We start from the raw sequence: 24,170 nt of genomic DNA on the forward strand, positions 1-24,170 counted from the left end.
GCGGTGTTAATTTTTTTTATTTTGTTTGTTACCAATTTTTGCTGCTGTGAACCAGCAAAAAATGGTTAGTAGCAACTGAGACAGTGGAGACTTAAGCCTTCCCTGCAAACCAAAAAATTTTGGTTGTATATTTCTATTGAAACCAAAAATTTTGGTTGTATGCTTCTATTGAAACCAAAAATTAATGCAGTTAAGCTGATTCAATTTTGAATAATTGTGAGATTAACTCCACACTTTGCAACAGCACTAAGAATAACTAGAGCTCAGAAAATAAAACCGCAAATTAACTTCTAAAGACACAAAAAAGACGACATATTTATAAGAAAACAAAAATTAACGCCACATGAAAAAAAATTCAGCTAATGGTATCTACTGCCATAAATACACAAAACCAAAATGCTACAGAATCAAAATCAAAAACCAAAGATGTTGAAATATGAGTATATACCGATATACCAAGATAAATTACCGAAATATCAATCGGTTTGAAGCGCCGCAGTCCACCGAATTTTTGTCCCGAATCAAACTCCTCTATAGGTGGTTGAAAACTTCCCCCTCTGAGAAAAGCTCAAATTTTCCATTTCTTATGTCCTAATGCATAGACTTTTAAATAAGGCTGCACATTTTGATTGTTCTCACCTTTTTCAGTTGAAATAGTTACAGTTTAGCTAAGAAAAAAGTTACAATCAAGTTGTAGTTACTTAAAGAATTTCATTTAGTCAAAAAGATAGCTATAATTGCTCTAAAGCGGCTAAGCTTCATCAATAAATTGCCGCTCTAAATGAACAAATATCATGCAATCTATATCCAATGTTCCTTGTGACAAATAGGAAATATGACCAGTGGCTAATGAGCCATTACATGAATTAGATGAATTTTTCTTACTTTCTAATTGATAGTTGAAAAGACCTCAGTTACGCGCTTTATTTTTGGGGCATGATGATTTGAGAACTGAAAGTAATTTATTTAAATTGTTTTATATTTAAGTCTTATTTGAAGATTGAATTTACATTTTTATTTTGTGTAAAACCTTGAAATCGACCTAAGGGAAACTTTCAGTCCCCGTATTACCGCTATCACGATTGAAAGTCGTATCTGCAACTTTATCACTTCTAAAATGACTACTTAAGTCTTTAGCTAAGCTCTTGTCAAAGGGAGGATCAGATCATTTGCATATGCAGACTAGAAGAACCAATATGGGCTTGAACGCACGTTGTTATGCTCATCCTCCCCTTGAGAGCAGCTTAACTGATAGTTTTTGGCAATTTTCTTAGAAGTATAAAAATGTTAAATACACTTTAGGCATGACCGTGATGATGAACGCTAATTTTGTGCTTTAATAATTTAATATGTTATAAATTAATTAATTTAATTAACTAATTGTGAACTTATTAAGGTAAGCGGCCGTTTGGAGTATCATTTCTTTACATTGGTTGGGACAAACATTATGGGTTTCAGCTCTATCAATCCGATCCCAGTGGAAATTATGGTGGCTGGAAAGCAACTTGTATTGGAAACAATAGCAGCGTGAGTTTTTTCGCCTTCTTTTGCAAACGCTCTCGTCTGTTTAATGACAAGTACTACTACCATTACTAAGAACTTACCGCAGCACTAAGCCGCCTGAGGCCAACACAACTACGCACGCAACTCCTCCATCTTAACCTGTTCCAAGCCTCCCTCTTTACACCCTCCCAGGAACTTCCCATTTCCCTTAAATCTTTCTTTACGACATCCTCCCATACCAACCGCAGACGATTTGCTTTCCATTTAGCCTTAGACGATTGTCCGAAAGGGAACATTCTTTGGCAACCTGTCATTCTTCATCTGCAGAACGTGCCCTAGCCATCTCAAACTTTCTCTCTTTAAAGCTCTAGAAAGTGGGATTGAACCACACTTTTCGTACAGTCTACTGTTTGAAATACGGTTAGTCAGTCGGATACCGAAAAACAATTCTTAGGCAGTTTCTTTGAATTATTGTCATATTACGTGGTTTACGATAATATAATGTTTTAATCGTCTTGAAAACTTTTTTCATTTATCTGAAAAATTCATCTATTTAACTTTCACGCTTCCAAAAATTTCAAGAAGCTGGTGAGCCATTTCTAAAACTTGGGAAATTTTGAAAATTCCAAAGCGTACTGGCGTTGAATTATCCTTAAAAATATCATTGGTTTTTTGCTGAAGAACCTTCAGGTTTTGGTTGTATTGGTTTGTTTTGTCCAGTTCTTGGACACAAGTTCGTTGTTGGCGGTGAGAAAATATCATTTATCGTGGCCACGCAAATATATTCGTCAATCCATTCCGCCAAAGGATCCCCGACTCATACCTAACTGTAGACGCCTTGAGATTCGAAAGAAGTGTCACCGTAAAAAAAGAAAACGTATATTAAAAAAGCCTACTAAAAACTTAACAGTCCAACGAACTAAAAGAAGAAGACTTATAAAAGCTCAAAATAGAAAAATGGGAGACTGAAAACTGAGAAACTATTCAGTTTCTTGACTTCACAGTTGATGGTATGCACAATACTCAACTTAGTATTTTGAATCTTTTCAGGGTTGTTTTATCTACCCGAGAACCCATACCCTCAACCCTCCCTATTGTTGGGACTATCGTTCAGAAAAAGGGGCTTTTAAAGGTAGGGAAAAACGACAAACACAGAGGAACTTTACTTTTATTTCAACACTCTGTACGGAACTTTGTCAGTTTCAATCATTACATCAAATACATTTGATGTAATGAGGGTTTGTTATATCAAATAACAGAGAACCATTTAAGATTAAGAGATTAAGAGCATAATAGAGAAACAGATTAAAGGTTAGGGTACTTGTCTGTTATAGCGCCTGTGTTAAATTCTTAATCCTTTGACGCTTTGTAGAAACGGTTTCTGCATTAGTTTCTTTCAGCTTAGCGTGAGACAAGACACAGAGAAGCGACAGAATAGATGGGAAATATGTAGTTTGGGCTATATATTTGCACAATAGGGGGATGGGGGGTGTAATGCATTAGGATGGTGTGAAGTTAGAAAATAATTCTTATTTTATAATATGCAAATTAATTATACCTAGCACATTTTGCATGCAGACCCGCTATACTTTTACCCCCACCCTAATCTGCAAATATATAGCCCAAATTTGTTTCTAAAGTAATATATTTTCATTCTCTTTCAATACAGATCGCAAACTCATTGAAAAACAGTTCTGCTTAGCTTCTGTATACATAGGCGCTATATATATATATATATATATATATATATATATATATATATATATATATATATATATATATATATATATATATATATATATATATATATATATATATATATATATATATATATATATATATATATATATGTATATGTATACATATTTTTTTTATATTTTATAGAGAGCGTATCCAGGAATTTTTTCTGGGGGGAGGATACTAAACAACTTTGGAATGTGCATAAAAAATTTGTCAGTATTAATTTTGTCGCGCTTTTACAAGTCGGACTAAACTCGGGGGGGGGGGTCAAACCCAGTAACCCCCCCCCCCCCCTGGGTACGGCCTTGATATTTATATATAGATATGTATGTTTATGCATATTTTCCACTCTTTCCCTTTCTGTTTTGTATCTTTTCTCTCTTTCCCTCTCTTTCTCTCTCTTTCTCTCTCTCTCTCTTTCTCTCTCTCTCTTCGGGTCTTTATCCCTCTTTCTTCACTTTTATTACAAGTATGACGCTGAAACATTTTTGGTTTATCTATTGATGTATATATTTTTTCAGGCTGCAGTTAGCATCTTGAAACAAGAGTACAAAGAAGGCGAGAGCACACTCAGTGAGGCTCTAGCACTTGCTATTAAAGTTTTTGCCAAGACACTAGACATGACCAAACTGTCGTCGGAAAAGCGTATGTCTTTTTACAATTCAATTCGCTGTATCGCATAGGGTTTCTATTTGCTATCAAATTATGCACACGATTTCCACTAGGCAACCCTGTTTATAGACGTTTTGAGATTCTTGTATCGTCTTCATACTCTTATTACGGTCTAAGTCCAGAAATGCTATACCTACCTCAAAATTATTACCATTTTTCCTCCCTACACTCACTTTTGTCTCATTTCAAACTTTTTTTTGTCTCCTTTGTTCTATTTAAATTCAAGGTTATTAAGATTGACAACACAGAGAGAATTTATTACTTCTGATTGGTATGTTTTAAGTATTAGGGTGTTAACATAGAGAAACAGATAATAGATGTAAAAACAATTGTGATTCAAAAACTTTTCGTTCTTTCTACTGGTTTAAGTTTTTATAAAAGGTAACCAATCAGGTAGATTTTCAATGATTTAAATTATAGTAAAATTGTAATTGCTTTAATTAATTTGATTGGTCGTTTTGGATTTAATTAACTAAAATTTATATTATGCTTTAATTTTAATTAATTGATCATATTGGCTTAAGTTTTCACACAGGAGAACCTATAAGATAGAATTAAACTAATTATACAATACTGAAATATTGATTAAATTCATGTATTTATTTGACAATTTAATTAATTTAATTAAGTAAAATTTATATTATACTAACGTTTTAATTGATGAATTATACTGCTTAAGTTTTTACAGAGAAGAACGAATCTGGCAGAATTTCAAATAATTATATTAAATTTTATAACTAATTATAACTAAAATTTTAACTAATCTAACTATTTAATTTTTGTTTAACTACCTAAATTTATATTATACTAGAATTTTAATTCATCAATTGAATTGTTATAAAATTTTACAAGGAGGTTGTAAAACCAATCATGCTTGAAAAGGCAGGACTGGTTGTTATTCTAAATATAAAAACAACAAAAGATCTAAAGCCGAACTGGCCTACCAAGACAAGACAAAGAGAGATAAGTCTTAAGAAAAAACAAAACAAGGGGTCTGTGGCCATTAGACGACGAATATTTAGCCTGTATTAAACTAGGCATCTTCAGCGTTAAGAACAAAAATAATCTAAAACATAAGAATTTAAAAAAGAAAAGGGTCAAAATCGAGAGTCAAAAAGAAGGAAACTAAAACGATATTGCATGATGAACATAGCGTAGGCAATATACAATTAGGAAACTGCCCCATTAACACACAAAAGCAACTGGAAAAATATAAGAAAATAAATTGAATAAATTTTTTTTATTCTATTGGGAAATGATCTTTTTGTTGGCATCCAACCCTTCTATTCTTTTTGATCTTGCATTTAGTTTAGTCCCCTGGTTATTTTGCACTACCTGTTTACGATTGTTAACTATGGGCCCATTTTCAGGGCACGATCTACGAGAGATATTACGACACCTCTTTTAACTTGTGGGGGTGGTTGATTCAAAATGTAAATATCTATTGTTTTGTGTTGGTTTTCTGTAAATAGTAAAATTTAGTTCATCTAAGTTACGAATAATTAGAACATCTAGGAATGAGATTTTATTTGGAATTTCAATTTCTAATGTAAACTGTAAATTCCTATCATACGTATTAAGGTGATCTAAAAAAAACCTAAGTTCATTTTCCCCATAGTTCCAAAGTGAAATTACGTTATCCATGTAACGTCCCCAAAAGATATGATTAAAAAATATGAATTTAATGCCCAATTTTCAATGTGCTCTACATAAATATTCGCCAGTAACCCGGAAAGAGGCGCACCCATGGGTAAGCCATTTATTTGTTGGTAGAAAGAATTACGGAATTAGAAATGCATTGAATACTTGTTACAGAGCTTAACCAAGGTCATTAAAACGTCGCAATCTAATCCTGTTGCTGAAACTTCTATTAAATCATAATTTTCATTTATTTTATTTTCTAATAATTTCTTGGATTCTGCTACATTAATATTTGTATACATAGATACAACGTCAAAGCTACTGATAATTGTGTTTTCTGAAATATTTACGTTTTTGAGTTTTTCAATTAAATCGACCGAATTACATATATAAGATTTTTGAGAAAAAGGCTTGAAGGCTGTACATAACCATTTTCCAATGTTGGAGGCGGGGCTTTCGTACAAGCTACAATTGGCCTTAAAGGAATGCCTTGCTTATGTAATTTTGGTAAACCATAAAATTTTGGACAAAAGCTGCCTCGGGGAAAAAATTTGTTATATAGTTGTGGAGTAAATTTACCATTTTGTTTTAGATCTTTAAATTCTTTTATAATTTTGTTAGCAAACTGATCAGTATGGTCGTGGGTTATAGTTTTATATGTAGTTTTGTCATTTAGATGTGCATAAATTTTTGTGTCGTAATCTTTCGTATCCATGACAACCAAAGAATTGCTTTTATCTGCTTTAGTTATAATAATGGACGGATCTTTGCGGAGATTGGATAGAATTCTTAGGTCACGCAACTTATCTGGTTTTATATTGGCGGGAGGATTAGCCTTTTTTTATTATTGTAAAGTGTATCAATAAGACAAGCCCTAGCTTCGTCTGGGTTGGCAATAGATGAATAAAATTTGTGCAAAGACGACTCTAGAGAGGAAATCAAATCCGCCACAGGATCTTGTTTTGGAAGAAAAGAGAATTTTGGACCTTTTTCGAGAGTTTGAATTTCCAATGGTTCAAGCGTTCTAGAGGACAAGTTAACCACAGCCGGTCCAGGAGTGAATCTTGGGCATAAATAGAGTTATTTATCGATGATTCCTTTCGTAGGTTTTCCTATTTTTCCATAAGTCGTTCCCTTGATAAGCGGAAATCATGACTAAATAAATTTCTTTCCAATCCAGCAACTTGGTTAAAATCAGCAGAAGACAAATTTTCGAATAAAAACTTTTCTAGAGATTTCCTTTCAGAGGAAATAATTTATCTTTTTTGTTTTTTATCTTTAATAATGTATATTAATGTTTTTAATTGTAATTTATGAGCAAATCGCTCTTCTTTTCGGGTATTTAAGTGTAATCTGAATCTTAAAGACTTGGGAATAAGATTTTCAATTTTGCAAGATACCAAGAATTTTTTGGTGAATAATATTAGCATGTTTTTTGTCTAAACTAATGAAGTAAACTATATCATTGGTCAACTGCTCCCCATAAGCGAGACGTAAATAACGACGAAGACCACACTGCCTTTCCATCACAAACACCAAAAACAAGGAGAACAATAGGGAATTTTTTAAGACAGTGGGAAACAAATTAGAATGAATATTTCGAGAAGTAGTTCGAGAAGCAATGGAAATCAGACTTAAGATTAATAATAATATTTCCTTAAATAGGGATTTAGGAGAAGATTCACTGAATGCTTTATGCACAAATTTAATTAAAAATGACCTTACGAAATATTTTAAAAGACTAATATATATTAACACAGAACCTGTCACGAATAGACCTATAAGATCAGCAGCGAAAAAAGCTAGGCTGGCATTAAAAACCTGTTTTTAAATCATTTTCTTTCCTTTCATTGAATTGCGTCGTTTCATAGCAATTTATTTTTCAGTCCTGGTTGAACTTCGCTGAGGTAAGGATGCTGGGACTGTTTTGAAAAACTGTTTTATTGATTTTATACTCTTGTAAGTTGTTTTTTCTTATTTGAATTGCTGAGGACGGCCCTTGGACATAGGGCCGAAATATTCATTCTAATTTGTTTCCCACTGTCTTAAATAATTCCCTATTGTTCTTCTTGTTTTTGGTGTTTGTGATGGAAAGGCAGTGTGGTCTTCGTCGTTATTTAAAGGATAAAATATAAGCAAGAAGAACCATGAATTAAAGAAAGGTGGGAACCCTAGCAAAACTGGAAATCTTGGAAAACGCTTAGAGTATAGAGATCGGGATGAAACTTGGTGGGAAAAATGAGCACATGTCCTAGATACGTTATTGACATAACTCGACTGGATCCACTCTCTTTGGGGGAGTAGGGGGATTTGCTAGTTTGTGCACTTCCAGATAAGCTAGGACGATGGAAGTTGGCAGGCGTATCAGGAACCAGACAAGATTAAATTAGAAATAGTCTCTTCCCCGATTCTACCATCTGGGGGGGGGGGGGAGTGAGTGTACGAGATAGTTGAGACGAATTTTATTTTCCGATAAAACAAGTGGAAGGACGGTTAATTCGGAAGTATTTTTAACTTACGAGCGGGTTATCGGATCTTAAAGAAGTTTGATATTTAGAAGGACCTTGTGTCTCGGAGCTCTTATTTTAAATCCCGACTGGATCCGGTGACATTGGGGGGAGTTGGAGGGGGAAACCGGAAATCTTGGAAAACGCTTAGAGTAGAGAGATCGCAATGAAACTTGGTGGGAAGAAGCTCTTGGCTCTTCCGACCTCGTCACAAGTGCCATATGAGCTCTTGGCTCTTGTTTTTAATGTCGTGACATTCCAAGTTCCAATTTTCATATTCTTTATTTCTTTGAAGTTATTATGGCCTCAAGAGAAGTGAAAGCACCAGAATAGTGCAGGACGGGGACTAACACATCTTCTTGAGCAATCACATCCAAAGTGGCCACTGTGGCCACTGCAGAAGATATTTGTAAAAACGGGATAATATAGATCGAATTTTCTTCAGATGCTATGAAAAAATTCAACAATGGGACCAAGAAGAAGACATCTGGGTCGAAAAAAGCGTTGTAAAGTCTGCCCTGGGTTGTTTTGTAAAACTGGCCTTTAACTCGAGCAAGCAGCCCGTACGATTTTCTAAGCTTCTCTTTCAACGCCGAACAAATGTTTTAGTAACATGAAAGGATTCCATAGATAAAACGTCATATTTGCGAATGTGGTGTTCGTTTATTTTGCGTATATGGCCACTTGCCTGGGTAGGGAATTTAAAGTGCCGAAACCCTATAGGCAAGTGTGTATTCTCCTGATGAGCCTTTGTGTTGGGTTGACGCCTCTTGTCTTTTTATAGTTTTTAATATTTGGTATATGACGACTTATGCTTACTTACGGTACGACTGCCTGTCCATGGATTATTCTGTACTGTTGATTACTGAGTACTGATCTATATTAATTACTAAGCAGGAAAACAGTCTTCCTTTCTCCTTCTGTCTTTCTTTTTTGTTTGTATGGTTAATTTTTTTATGGTGTGTATTTGTGCTGTTGCATTGGTGATTACTTTTTTCATTATATATATATATATATATATATTTGTTTTTTAACTATTTGATTTCATATTATATCATCTCAGCTGTTTACAGTTTCAGACATAAGATTTTGATATGATGTCGATTAGTTCGAGTTACTTCCAATGGCTTTCACACGAAATTTTAGTAAATTTGTTGTTTTTGTAGTTTTAATAGATTTGTGTATAAATGCGAAATCGAATATCACCCTGCAGTGGTAAGATCTAAAACAATTTGGGTGAGCCTTAAAATATTTTCTTGCCTTTCCTAAATTATATATTTTTCCAGTTGAGATTGCAACACTGACTCGCAATGATGGTAAAACGGAAGTGCGTATATTGAATAACAAAGAAGTTGAAGAATTGATTGCTGCACACGAAGAACTCGAAAAGGTTGCTGAAGCTGCAAAGAAGGAAAAAGAGAGGGAACGTGCTGCTCAGTAGATTTGATACTTTTTTATGATTATTTTCCTTCAATTACAATTTTCAAATTACTCAATTTAATATAACAACTCGTAAACACCTAGCGAGTCAATAATGACCATTCTTTGTTCCACAGAGAGTAGCTGCCAAATTATTTATGGGAATGAGACCCATTCCTCATTTAACACTTCTAGGAAGGTTTCCCTTCTTTGAAAACTGAAAAATGTTATTCTATGTCTCTTAAATCCTTTTCTGGTTATCAAAAATTCTGTTGAGAAGAGAGCGTAATATGGCTACTATAAGCCATCCTCCCCGCTCGTTAAATTTCAGGGTAGCTCTAGCTAGTGCTATTGTTTCTCTTTGAATAAACACTAGGGCTGGTTGTGTGACTGCCTCCTCTAAAAGGCGAAAAGGGTAATATCTATCCCTGATAAAGCTAAATTCGAAGACGAAGTGCAGATTCTTGTAGTATCTTAAATAAACTTGTAGCTCATTGCAACTATTTTTAATCTACGAAAATCGACAATCATTCAATTAAAATTCATTTGGATAGAATTGCTTGCCATTGTCGAAACCTTTTGAAATATTCTTCATTCAAGATAAACGTTACTAACAATTATAGTCGGATAATTACCATGTGTAGGTGTGATCGATCAATAACATTGGCTGTTTTTAAGTCTTGACTTTTGCCTCACCAGTTGTGACCTTGTGTCATCAGGAGTCTAGCGTGAACATTATTTAAAACAATATCTGATTGCGTAGGTTAAGTTGATGAGTCTCTTTTGATGCGTGAAAGTGTAAACATCTAAGAGCTAAAGGATAAACCCTATTTTTTTTTTTCATTGTATACTAAGTGCTATTGCTTTCATTGGTGTGTAAATTTAATTGCAATCTATGCTCCTTGATTTACAAGTTACCAGTATCTTTCTTTTAAAGAAGCACAGTCTTGAAATTCCTACCCTCCCCTTTTCGTGGGGAGAAGAGATCAACCAATATTTAATTGTGTGCTGGTTGTATTTGATCGGTTTCCGTTAGTTATTCAGCTAATATGTTAACTTCAACGATATGTTAAACCTGACATTCACTTGAATAATGCCCTCAAAATTGGATAATTTCAATGATTTGAAAGAGTTGTTCAGGTTGACATGTCAACTTGACAACTATATAAACATGACAACTATATATATGAACATGTCAGGTTGACAACTATATAAATGTTAACTTGAATTGTTCACCTGAATGTTACGTCTAAATGATAATTTCAACCTGATAAGTTAGCTTGAAGGAAGATAAATGTTAACCTGATATGAAATGCACAACTAGCCAGACATATAAAATCCAAATAATTTTATCATTCTTTTCTAATTCTATCATAAAGTTTGCTGTCACCTCGTGAAATATGATTTATAAATTAAATAGCAGCAAGGCCTGTCGGAAGAAAGGCGTAAAAAACAACATAACAAATATTTTTTAGTTAAGATGTAAAAGAGAACTTGTTCTGTCCCCTTCCAACACCAAATGTTGAGTTGCATCCCCCCAACCCCAATAAAATTGCCACGAAAATGTCAATTCGATTGCCATGCCGTGAGACAAAACAGAGAAGAGTTACCAAAGTCGTAACTTAACTCCTTTACAAAGAGGTAAGATCCCCCTTCTTTTATATTAAATTCTTTATCCATCTGACCGCATGAAATAGTCTAATATCATCCAAAATGCATACTTTCCCTATAAAAGAACATATTCCCAACATTTTACTTTTCTCCGACATAAGCATAACGTCGACGTAAGCATAACGGATATAAGCGTAACGTCGTAACTGAACTCTTGATCCAGAGATTGCGAGTCAGATGCTCAATCATTTGAGTTAGACAGGCTCGGTATTTGGTTAACACTTTTAATGCATGAATATATACAAATAAACGGGTTTTTCGAAAACATGTTTTCTCTAGAGTTACATTCACTTGCTACACATTTTGACAATTTCCTAGACCAAATTCTCTTTCAATTTGAGAAAAATGACAGTATGTAGACATATAAATCACGGGTAGCTTTAATTGAGAGAGTAAAAAATAAACTAAAATGCCCGAATTATTTGGCTTCGCTTTTGTAAGCCAAAATACACAAAATAAGACTAATTTTGTAATGTATTTATCACTGTCTGAAAGTTCTACCCGTTATTTATACTGTATTTATAAATTTTATAAAAGAGAGGATTGATTATTTATTCCAGTTTATTCCCAAGTAAATTCATTTTATAAATAATAATTCGTCCAAAAAAGTCGGTACTCTTCTCTATTATCAGCTTGAAACTTTTTGATTTTATCTCAGGTATCTCAAAATGTTGCAAAGAATTATTATCCTTGGGATAGAATCGACATTCCTCGCTTTCAGCTGTCAATACACACTCTTGCCCAGCAAACCCTCCTTGAAATTGAATCTCCATTGCTTTCAAACACACTGGACTCTCGAATTCGACCCATACCCATTGAGGTAGACCCTAAAAAACAAATGTATCAGCATAATCAATTTCATCTACATAACCACAAATATATACCTGTTTGACAATAAGCGGAATCCAGGCATGCATCTTTGATGCCTAAAAATTTCACTGTAGTGAATAGAACACTTAGAAAAGTTGAATCCTCGATCATTTAGCAGATTATTAAGCGACTATTAAGGAGGTAGGGATTAAAAACCACTAGTGCCAAGAATAATGTAGTATCTAGCAAGTCTACGAAAAAGTAGAAAATTTGATATTGATATAATTAATCTGGAACATAATTTGGTTACAAGAATTATTTTAAGGTAAGAATCTTGCCTACTCAAATTAGACCTAAGTTAGTTTCGAAAAAACGTGGCAGGTTCAATAAGTTAGTTGATTTAAGTCTATTAGGTCTACAGGTGAAATAGTTTTTTGTTTACCCTCTTCAATATCTTAAGGTACCTGAAAAGATAAGTATTCAGCAGTTTAGGATAGGATAAAAAGAAAGAACATCATTTATACTATGCGACACTGGGGATTTTTGACCTTAGCACCCATTTCCACTATTTGGTTGTTTGGTACTATTGGTATATTTGGTATTTTGGTTTTTGTATTTTGGTACTTTTTGGTGTATTTGGTTTTTGTTGTTTGGTACTATTTGGTTGTAATGTTTGTTAACAAAAGTAGAAACGCTGTACAAAAGAAACAAAGAAAATGGAAAACTTAGAAAATGTGATTTTTTGACTAGTCAGCATGAGAAGGTAGAGATTAACAACTACTAGCCCCATGAACGACATGGTGCTTAGCCTCTTCATTAAAAAAGTAGAATACCTCAAAGAAAATTGGATAATAGATACAGTTAATCAATCTCTAATTTAAAGACATCTTCCACCGGGAACAGGCTAGTTGGCCATTGACAGTAATCTAAGTCACTGACTCAGTAAACTGAAAACAAAATTCAAATATTCCAAATTTATAACCTTAGATATGACCGAATCTAGAATTTAGGGGGGGGGGTTACGAAAATACTTATTATCGTTACTTTTATACGAGGCAGGACAAATATTTCAAGAGGAGTGGTCAAACCAGGTAACCCCCCATCCGCTGGGTATGACAGATAAGCCAAGGAAATAAACATGGTCCATTATTGTTTGTTATTTTTAGTAAAAATACATCCAATCACCTTAGATGGCTACATTCTTAAACGCTTACCAGTTTTTCAGTGTTTGATTCGATAACAACATAGCTCTTATGAGTAAAAAACCAGATGGACTAGCCAAATTGAAATTGTCTTTAATTGAAAAACCGTTTTCTCCAGATTGTCTTGGCTACTATAGCCTACTTTTCATTTTATCCCAAGAAAGCAAAATAAAGACAAGACTTGCATCCATTCTGAGTAGGTTACTTAACGATCAGAACCATCCAAGAATCAGTTTTTTTCCGTTTTCTATGACATGGGTAGACAATATCTCATAGTTAAGAGGATGGAGGGATGAGCATCTGGACTTAAGTGTCCCAGAACAATTATATTTTTAATATGTTTTTCGATACATTTTTATTTTTAATTTAATGATTCGCCAGTTATTTTTTTCCGTTTTCTCCAAAATAATAACAATCTACATACGTGGCTTCCTCTATGTTCGGCTTGTATAAAAAATGGGACAAACTTCGAAAATTTTACTGCAGACGTTTGCTCCGACGTTGGAATTTTGCCAAAATTGTCTTTGAAAGAAAATAAATAGGAATATTGCAGGCTAATTTTCATCCAACTGATAGAGGGTGATAGTCGTGTGCTGTGGAGCAAAGCTAGCTTCGCTTTCTGCTGGTATTTAAGACAAGCAAACTCGGATCTAGTGAGACATGGACCGACTTGGAAAGTGAATTGAGTGGAAAGCATTTTTAACTATTTGTTTTTAGAACCAAATTTAAATATTATCCTCATGGCATAAGAGGTTGTGTAACTTGCAAGTTTGGGAACTGGCGCTAGAGTCGACAAAATGCCCTCAACGTCATCTAGCGTTTGGCGACACTTGGCATAGGAATAATTAATTTAATTTGTGTAGTTGGTAAAGTTAGTGCAATAATAAGTGTTTGATTTCAGTTGCTGACGAAAAATCGATTATAAACCTTGAAAAAATGCCAACTGTCGCCAAACACTAGATGGCATTGATTTTTTTTTGCTGAAACTAGCGTCACTTTCCATCTTATGAGCTACCCATAATCTCTGCTTATGGCTTAAAAAGCCTATGACTTTCACTGTTTTCTTTATTTTGTAAATCAAAAACTCAATGAAATGAATTGATCTTTTGAAAGTCTTGCGGAATAATAACTGACTGATTAATGATGCCTCATTATTGAGATAAATTAATTAGAAATATTGAAGCATGATGAGCTTTCAAATAATGTGCTTTTTTTATATTCAAGACAATTTCCACTAGACATTCTTATAAAGGACGATCCGCAACTTTCATCCACGACTTGTCCCGAATATTCCTCTTAAATTTGTCAAAGATTCAAATAAATATGGGGCAAGTACCTACGGAATATATATAATCTCTGAGTCATGAACAAAGTCAACAATAGATTAGTACCTGATCAGAATTCCAACAAGTATCATCTTTGTCATCAAACAGATATTGTTTACCATATTCTTTTGTATTCCTTTCCAAGACGGAACTAACCCTATAATAAGTTAGAAATAGATAAATTAATAATAAAATAATTACTATAATTATAGTATTAAATAAATAAACTAAAATAATAAGTTTGGAATAAAGGAAAAGTAAAAAAAATTATTGGCTTTATATAAACTTAAAGAAATAAACTATAGCAATGTCCCCTACAAGTCGCCTTGGCTAGGGGATTCAGCATAGACGAGAAATAAAACGAAAAACTGTCTGATCACAGAAGACAGCTCTACAAAACAGGAAAAAAACTAATCAAAAAGAGCCAACAGGTTTAAAAAAAAAAAATCAAAACCTAACCAGGAACATCTAACAACCCTGTTTTCACTGTGATTTCCGTCTAGAGTAAAATGAATACAGAAGCTTAATTATATACGCTGTTATATGCTGCAAATATAATGTATACACTTATAAGCAGGATCGTATCCAGTAATTTTTATTATGGGGGGAGGGGGGTTACAAAAAACTTTTAAAACGCACCAAAATTCGTTTGTAATAATTTTTGTTACGTTTTTTACGGGTCGAGCAAACGTTTCGGGGGGGGGGGGTTGATCCCCCCTGGATCCGGCTTTGCATATAGATCTATATTATGTAAGTGCTATACATGAATACTGTATATCCATTACTGTATCTGCTATTATAAACTAGGTTTATAATTCATCATAGATTGGCAGCGGTAATCCAAAAACCGTCATGTGACACTTTCTGGTAAAATTAGATTTGCAGCCTTTATTGCTTCAATAAATTAAAGAGGTTCTATCGATTGGTCCAATCCGTTTCTTCTAGGTCTTGGTCTCTAACTTATTTATTACATTTACTCATTTATTATATTTATTTACATTTTTATTATATTTATTTCTATTTACATGCAATATTATTTACATTATATTTTACATTTTTAATATTTTTTATAGTTATTTACTCACAAGGTACTTATTGCCTACTTTTTTTGTACAAAATGTGCCAAAAACTCTTTTCTCGCTAAAACAAAATTGTACTGAAATTAAACTGACATATCTTGATCGCCTAAAAAGCTTCCTTGCACAAATAACTGGTTCTTAATGACATTTCGCTAAGGCTTTTCTTTCGCTAAGAAGTCTCCAGTTTTATCTAGTGCTAACTTATTTTTGTCCAGTCTGTGGATATGAGGAGAATAGCTTAATTAAATTTGTGGGGTTTGGTAGGAAATCAAATGGATTGAGGGTGGAAGTTTTTACAGGGTGGTCTCAATTATATTAAGTAATGGAATTGTTATAGGGATTAAAAGGTTGGGAAGGCTTGGTCCTCTGGATATGATATTGGGACCTCTTCCTTTGAATTATTTTTATAGTTTTAATTCAAGAGTGTATTTGTGCTGTCAAGTTTTTGTTGTTATATATCGTTATTAGTTAAGTTGTATGTTTTGTTGTTGTGAATTTCATATTAACCTTTAAGACCACCAAAAGGTCCTAAAGGCTTTTAGTGGTAGTAAATATCATGTCATACCCCTTTTGAGCTACCTAGGCTTATCTGCATTCTGCTTATTCATGAAACGACCTAGCTTTAAAAACCTTCTTTCTTAAAACATTTCCTTAAACCTTTCTTTCTTTTAAACCTTTTTCTTAAACCTTCTTCTTTAAAAATATTTCTTATTAATTATATCAAGCAAATATAATACAAAAAACAATAAGAAATTATTTTAAGGCAACGCAAATTGTTTTTTCTAAATGAATATTATGGCTCTATATCAAAGGGTATCAGCAAAGCAAAAATGAATATAAAAGAGGACGTGCAATAAAGTACGTGACCATTAAAACTGAAAAAGCCAAAATCAAAAATTTATTTAAGCAAATATTTCTTCTCATGGAATTCTTCTCAGATTAAACGCAAATAGCTCTGACTTAGTAAAAGAACGTTTCTCTCATATATTCTATTTTTCTGATCTCAGCATCTAAAATAAATGAACGTAGAAAGTTTGAGAAGAGCTCATTCGGTCACAAATTCTGAGATCTGATACCTTTTTTAAACAGCGAAGCAGTCAGATTGCATTCAGCTGCAATACGTCACGTTTGTGTCTCAATACACCCCTAAGATCCAGTGTGGTATCAGGTGATAATTTTGAAATAGGCATTTTAATGAGAACTAGTCAAAATGGTCCAGAGGCACTACGACACGTGCCGGTCTCAAACAAAGGCCCCAAATAAATTATCCATGGTTATTAAAAACGCAGTATTCGGGCATCAAAGGTGCGTAAAGAAATTCGATATAAAAAATTCCATTTTTGAACTATTTTTACAAATGAGGAAGGGAAATTTTAGGAATTCTGGAAAATCACCTAACAATCTTGGGAACCAAAAAAATAAATACGGGGAATAGATACCTAATAAAACTGAGCGTCCTGAGTTTAAAAATAATAGCTACGAATTAGCAAGACAAGTCATAAAAAATACAAAATGTCATTTAGGCTTAGTACATTCTGTATTCTAGTGCTCGAAATTGCATGCTTTAAAACATAGGTTCGATTCAAAAAACAAAACTTAAATGGAGTTAGAATTAACCAAAATAAGCGGGATATTCTGCTAGTTTTAATATCAAATTAATCATCGTTAGGGAACTAATTACCGTTATTTGAAACTGAGGAGCTTTTATAATACAAAACTTCCAAACAACTTTTTGAAAATTATTAGATAGATAATTGAGCTATCACAATCAGTTACGTCTATTTTAGAGTTTTTCTACATTGTATTGTATTTGATCAACCATAATGGTCTTCTGAGACTTAGCCAATCTATTTGAAGAAAGAAGCTTAAGGGAAATCTTTAATTTTTTCGCGATTAGCTTTTAAATGAAGTCTGACAAATTCTAATAACGCCACTGCCTGAATCCTAGCAGTAACAGTAAAACCATCAGCGCATCATTAGCTCTATTTTCAGGCCATTTACATCCAACGTGGTGTTCGACACGAGTTGGACAATTTATCGTTTTGACTGCCGTGATCAACGCGGGTATGAGTCTTCTCAGAACCCGTGTTCAACCATGCTATTCTGGCACGTTATAATTTTGAAGAACCTGTGCCCAACACATATGGTAAGGATCTATGTCAGGTTATGGCTGTTTGTCCCTAACTACAGGATTTGAAAAAAAAAGGAATTATTTTCTAATAATGTGGTGCCAGTTAGTGGTTAGTTTCGAAAAAAGATGGTTTTAGGGGGCAGAGGGGGCGATTGCCACAGGCACAGAAATATTAGGGGGCGCAAAAATTTCAGATCATTAACCTTACCGTTGAAATCATTTTGTAATTTTTAAAATTTCATTTTTATTAAAATAAAATACAGGGTGCACTTAATAGATGAAAATGATTAACTAATTTTTCCTAGTTAATAAAAATTAGTTAAAAATTAAATCAAAAATAACAATAATTAAAATAATTAATAATAACTAAATAATTTAAATAATAAATTAAAAATAATTAAAATATAACTTGTTAACTAATTAATAAGCTGAAAATAATTTTGTTTATAAAAGAAAATTTTGTTATAATTGGCATGAAAATTCTATGGGGGAAAGGGAGAGGGGAAGGGGGCTAATCATTATATAGCCCCAGGCACAAGAGAGGACAAACCGCCACTGAGTTTTAATAAGGGGATCAAATGACTGTGGGACAATAAAACCATAGCAAAATATATAAAATATTTTTAAATATATATTTTTTATATATATTTTTTATATATGTATTTTTTATATATAAATATATCCTTTATATATATATATATATATATATATATATATATATATATATATATATATATATATATATATATATATATATATATATATATATATATATATATATATATATATATATATATATATATATATATATATATATATATATATATATATATATATATATATATATATATATATATATATATATATATATATATATATATATATATATATATATATATAATATATAATATATATTTAATATATAAAAAATACTTAATAGTCCGTAAGATGAAAAAGCTCTAAATTTTGGCTTTAATGCCAATTCGTTTTCATGGAGAACCTGAAAACGATTTTTGTCGAACTTGCTCAAAACACGCTTCTAACCCGGTACTTGAAAACATAACTCTTGATTCCGATTGATTAACAAAATAACGCTACCCAGGAGGGGGCAGTTGAAAATAAAGCGACAACCAAGTGATTTTCTGAAGTATAATTTTAATGTTTGTGTTGCAGCAATAAAACTAAGTGTAATAGATATAAATTAAGAATCTACAGTTTGCCAAAATTCAAATCTCTGCATCAAATTGTGTTTTTATAGCAGGGGCATTTCTGGGAATCGGCAACTATTTTCTACACATTGTCAAATGAAAGCATGATATAACAAAATCCAGAAGCAATTTCTTTAAAAACAACTCTTGGCTGACCCGCCCCCAAAAAAGCAGATCTACTTTCATCTTCAATGTGTTATGTTTTTACTTAAAAATCAAAAATAGCTTTATTTATTAAACTTCTTATATTTTTTTTTCTAGGTAAATTAAGAAATATAAAATTCAGAAAGCAATCTTACAACACTAAGGTTTTTCTATTTGTGCAGAAACATCAAAACGAGATAAAAATGAATTTTACATCCGACTTTGTTTTAAAAAAAAAGCTCATACCAGCCAATCTTTCTTAATTTGAGTATTTATCACAAGTAATTAATCTTTTAGGTTAAAAGATTATTTAATAAAGCATGATTGAATTTGTATTTATTTGTGAAGAGATAGCAGGTGGTAGGGAGGTCTTTTGGATAGTAGGGAAATATGGAGATAGGAGGTACAGGCAGGATTGTTGGGATTTTTTTTCATGGGGGGATATTGTCAAAGAGATTGATCTTTTTTTTGTATGTTTTTTCTTTTTTTGTTAGCTCTATTTTTTGTTAGTGTATTACTTTATTTTTTGGTGGGTTTAGAAAATGGTTAATTTTTACTACTGCACGCCAACAAAAACGTATGTTTTTCCATCAGTACAGTAGATGTGTAATGTAAAGAGTTATAATTGTGTTTATTAATAAAGTATCGTATCGTAAGTACAAGCAAAAAAAAAGCCCAAATTAACTTGACGTCAATCTTTCACCAATTTAAAAAAAAAAAGTAAAATCAAATTTGATTTTAGATATTATTTCCTACGATTTTCACTAATTTCATTCCTTTTTAACAATTCTTTTCGGACATTAATCTTTACCATTTGTGACAAAGCCATTATAGTTTTTTTTTTTAGAAATTCATATTTGTAGATGAAGAAAAGCTTGTAGAATAAGAAGAAAAAAAGAGATTTCCTTCCGTAGAAGAAAACGATAATATTTTTACATCTACTACGGTTCTATTCTAAATTATAATTTAAACCGTGTACATTTTATCTAAAAAAAAACCTATCTCAGTACAAACACGCCTGAGCTCAAAAGAGAAATGTAAAGACATGCCAGCTTCGTGGTTGTGTTTCCCTCAAGGTATGCCCCTTCTTGAGGAAGGAGACGCTGTAAGATGCAGATTTGAAGGGTATTCTCCAGAGTTTTCAGACAAGACTTTTTATGCGTTGTTTTCAAAGCTTATTTTTTACCCCTACAAAAATATAAAAATTTGTACAATTCCATGTTAAAGATAAATAGTTTTTCGGCATTTTGGGTCTTTCTAAGTAGGAAACTACATAAAGTAACTATAGTCTCTTTATAGTAGGAAAATACAAGCCGTCAAAATTGTTTTTCTATACGAATTTGAAGCTTTTTTTCGCAGTGATTCCTTATAAAGTGACGAGTGATTCACATCAGAACTTTAATGACTTAGAAAAACCTCTTTGAAAGAACTTTAATGGTTCTTTTATGACTCACCGGAGAATATACTGAGAATAAATTGAACAATTTTTGGACGATAATTTCATCTTTAATACTATTTAGTTCTGAACTAACAAGCATTCAGGTATTATTCAGTTAACTTATTGTCTTTAATACCCCTTAGCATTGTCGAACACAAACAAGGCAAAAATATGATAAAATATGATAATTTTTCTTGCGCTTCAACAGCGCAAGACTGCAGTACTAAGGCATGTTAAATACAGTTTATGATCCAATTTTGGCATTTCAGACCCAATCTGAACCTCTAATTCGTAGGTTTTACGATTTGTCTAGTTCGGTTCAGAAGTTAATATGTCTAAGTGTGTTTAGAATATGTATAAACCTTGAAAAACCGTTGGCCTATAATCATTCAAGGATATTATTGCAATGGAATATTCTGGAAGCTTCCAGGACACTAATTCACAAAAGTTTAACGAGGGGACAAGGTTTTGGTTTCTCTTGATTGCTTCTGAAGATCTTTTTTTTTTAATTTAAGGGGCGATTAACCCCTGTTCCAGATTGTTGGATAGCCCTTGGAGGTTCAAGTCATTTCCAGATGACTTACCAAGCAGTCAACTCTAAAGAACCCCTTTGACTTTATTACAGATCAAAATTTGGAAGAAAATTTACCTAATTTTCACGTTACTTTGTGGGTTCTTCTAATACAACCAGTCCTTAGTGGGGTAGGTAGGAAATTCTTAACAGTCCTAAATTTAAATAACGAGACTTCGTGACATATTGAAACCTGACTTATGTCTACAAAAGTTTGCTGGAACAGAAATATGTGAGCTGTAATGGCAATTACAGCAGTGGGGCAATCCCCCCTCACCATTCGTTAGGTACCCCTAGGGTCGAATTGACGTAATTATTCATTGAGCAAGAGCTAACTGAAACCATTGACCTTAATGGTTTGGTTGAAACATTTGTCAAAATGACAGCCGTGCGACAAGAAAATTCGATTCTCTTTTGTTTTTGGGTTCGCAAAGTTAAACATTTAAAACATAACTTATTTATGTTAAACACATACATTTTTCTCTTCTGAACTATTTGAAGAGACAAGAGAGCCAGGGGGCGTCATTTTGGGAGCGGGCAAAGGGGGACAATTGCCCCCTAATAATGTGGAGGATAAATATTATATATCCCGTGCCCCTTGATCATCCAGATATGGACCCCTCTTGCCCCCCCTCCCCCAATAAAAATAACAGAGACTCACCCCTGGGGGAAGACTTGTTCTTTCCTAGGAAAGAACCCAAGGCTTAAATGATCCATTAGAGAATTATTTTGTAATCTGCTTGTACTTTGCTCAATTTTGCCACATAACTTTGCTCAATTCTGATTTGTAAGGTTTTGAAGATTTTAAAATCAACTCAAAGGTGGATCTAGAGCATCGCTTGAGGGGGGGGGGGGGGATGTGAGAAGGACGTCAATAGTTGATCAAATTGAAAAATGTATTTTAAAAAAGACTGAAAAACAAAAACAAACAGATTGAGGGCCCCAAAGAAAATCTTGGGGTGAGGAGCATTGTCACAAGAGTGTCAACAATTGACCAAATTGACCCACTGGATCCGCAAGTGAATCTGCTAATTTCATTCAGGAAAAAGACCTTGATCTGCCTTTAAATTCTGTTGAATAACAGGAATTGAATTTTAAAACTTAGAGCTGGTCGAGAGATTGACATCCCAATACTAAGGTAAAACGGTTTTTAAGAATTTAGATAGGTATAGACCTGTCATGTGTGCAATTTGAAGCCCTAAAAATCAAGAAAGGTTAAAGATAGTACTTTGGTAATAACTTTTTGTGGTATATTTAAGGCCCTGGTTTTTTCTTAGAAGTTTCATTCCCCTAACTCAGCTACTGTCCAAGATAGAAAAAGCCCCTCAGCTTGAGCTTTTAGCTGTATTTGAGATCATACCTCAAATAACGGATGCTACATACATATTTAATATCCGTATTACATAAATATTTTATAAAAACATATGTTACAGACATTTGTAACAAAGACATGGTATAAAGGCAAATATTACCCAAGAAGAAACCAATTAGTGCCAATTTGCGCAGAACTTTTGTGTCTTAACGCCATCTATAAAACAGAGGTAGTATTTTAACCATTGATGTTTATTGAGAACCTTGTGATCCAAGGACAAAGAAGGTAAAAATATTAAATTTATTGAAGATGCCATTCATTTATTCCATAAAATGCTTAAACAATTTAAATTTAACTTACTTGGTAGTGGTTTTCAATTGCCTAGAAAGATTCTCCATTTTTTGTTAGTTTAATGCCATCTATGCATGAACCAATTCAAAAATTCAATTTTTTGTTTAAATAGTTTTTATGCTAGATTTTATGAATGGGTGTTATCATACTTGACATTTTGGGTTTTAGTAAAGGATCTTCAGAAGCATCCAGTATGCTTCATTATCTTAGGCCTAGTAGGACCTTCGAATGTATTTCTAAATGTCATGTGATTTTACGGTAATTTTATGTTAAAAAATGATTTGACTTTATTTCTGCTCCTTTTTGGTTTAATGTAGCTTCTTGCTTTTGTTTGAAAAACTTATTTAATAGAAAAGGTTTTTTTTAAGTTAATGACAAAAAGACGATTTTCTGTTGTTTGTAAGTTTGGAAAGCTGAACATTTAGAACATGACTTAATTGCATTAAATACCTGGACATTTCAGGCTGAACTATTTGAACCTATAATGGTACTTCTGTAATAGTTTTTCAAATCAACCTAAAATTAATTTGTGTTGTCGTCCATTTTTTGCTTTATATTACATCCCCTATCAAAGGATTTCCAGACGCCTGTAGTCTACTTCATAATCTTAGACCTGATAGGAACTGCAAATATATCCCTAAATGTGATGTGGCAAACTAACTAACTACTTTCAAAGATACGAGTTTAAATACACATATTGTTCTGTGTATTCCAAGTGCTACGCAAGTTCCAGATGAGGAAAGTTATAAAAACTGGAGCTCATCTTTAAGTTAGTACTACATGAGTTTTAGCTGAATGAGTACTCACTGCAAGATTTAATTATAAGCGGTATAAAATCATGCATAAACATATTTTGCCTCTTTAGATCTAACTTTTTGGTCTTACCTTGCTGATTAATAATATTGCCCAGTGTGTACACAAATATGATAATAAAGCATAGAAATAAAAGCTCACAGACTTTTCACAGGCATATACCTAACAAATTTGTGAGAAATTGGAGCAAAGACATACTTTTGGCCATACCTTCAGTATATGAACTGGATTTCTCAAGCCTGACAAACAACGGAAACGATATATCTATATCTATATCTATATAATATCTATATCTATATATATCTATATAATAGATATATCTATTTTGATGCTGAGTTTCAGCTCATAGCAATTAAACGGAAACGATATATCTATATCTATATCTATATAATATCTATATCTATATATATCTATATCTATATAATAGATATATCTATTTTGATGCTGAGTTTCAGCTCATAGCAATTAAACGGAAACGATATATCTATATCTATATAATATCTATATATATCTATATCTATATAATAGATATATCTATTTTGATGCTGAGTTTCAGCTCATAGCAATTAAACGGAAACGATATATCTATATCTATATAATATCTATATATATCTATATCTATATAATAGATAT

The 24,170-nt window shown here is 32.7% G+C and overlaps 4 protein-coding genes across 6 annotated transcripts in view; 3 read left to right on the top strand and 1 right to left on the bottom strand.

The window, feature by feature from the left end:
* LOC136026513 (proteasome subunit alpha type-4-like) overlaps positions 1–9,554 on the top strand; it is a 31,112-nt gene extending 21,558 nt beyond the window's left edge. The window contains exons 4-6 of the mRNA XM_065703146.1: positions 1,397–1,527; positions 3,765–3,888; positions 9,350–9,554. Of these exons, the coding sequence (XP_065559218.1) occupies positions 1,397–1,527; positions 3,765–3,888; positions 9,350–9,504 (410 nt within the window). The 3' untranslated portion in view covers positions 9,505–9,554. The remainder of the gene's footprint in view (positions 1–1,396; positions 1,528–3,764; positions 3,889–9,349) is intronic.
* Positions 1–24,170, top strand: part of LOC136026520 (annexin A7-like) — a 322,593-nt gene that overhangs the window by 109,360 nt on the left and 189,063 nt on the right. The window lies entirely within an intron of this gene.
* On the bottom strand, positions 11,697–22,826 carry LOC136026518 (nuclear receptor 2C2-associated protein-like). The gene is made up of 3 exons (XM_065703160.1): positions 22,734–22,826; positions 14,557–14,647; positions 11,697–11,980 (listed from the first exon to the last, which is right to left on the bottom strand). The coding sequence occupies exons 1-3, from the start codon at positions 22,769–22,771 to the stop codon at positions 11,705–11,707; spliced, it is 405 nt and encodes a 134-aa protein (XP_065559232.1). The 5' UTR covers positions 22,772–22,826; the 3' UTR covers positions 11,697–11,704.
* Positions 22,575–24,170, top strand: part of LOC136026515 (methylated-DNA--protein-cysteine methyltransferase-like) — a 31,003-nt gene continuing 29,407 nt past the window's right edge. Inside the window, exon 1 of one of the 3 annotated variants that reach the window (XM_065703150.1) lies at positions 22,575–22,658. In XM_065703150.1, coding sequence (XP_065559222.1) covers positions 22,621–22,658 — 38 coding nt within the window. In that variant the 5' untranslated portion in view covers positions 22,575–22,620. Of the gene's footprint in view, positions 22,659–22,833; positions 22,983–24,170 lie in introns of those variants that run through there. The other 2 variants (XR_010617327.1, XM_065703149.1) reach the window with 2 other exon arrangements.

Source organism: Artemia franciscana, chromosome 4 (assembly GCF_032884065.1).
Source record: "Artemia franciscana chromosome 4, ASM3288406v1, whole genome shotgun sequence".
Classification (NCBI taxonomy): domain Eukaryota; kingdom Metazoa; phylum Arthropoda; class Branchiopoda; order Anostraca; family Artemiidae; genus Artemia; species Artemia franciscana.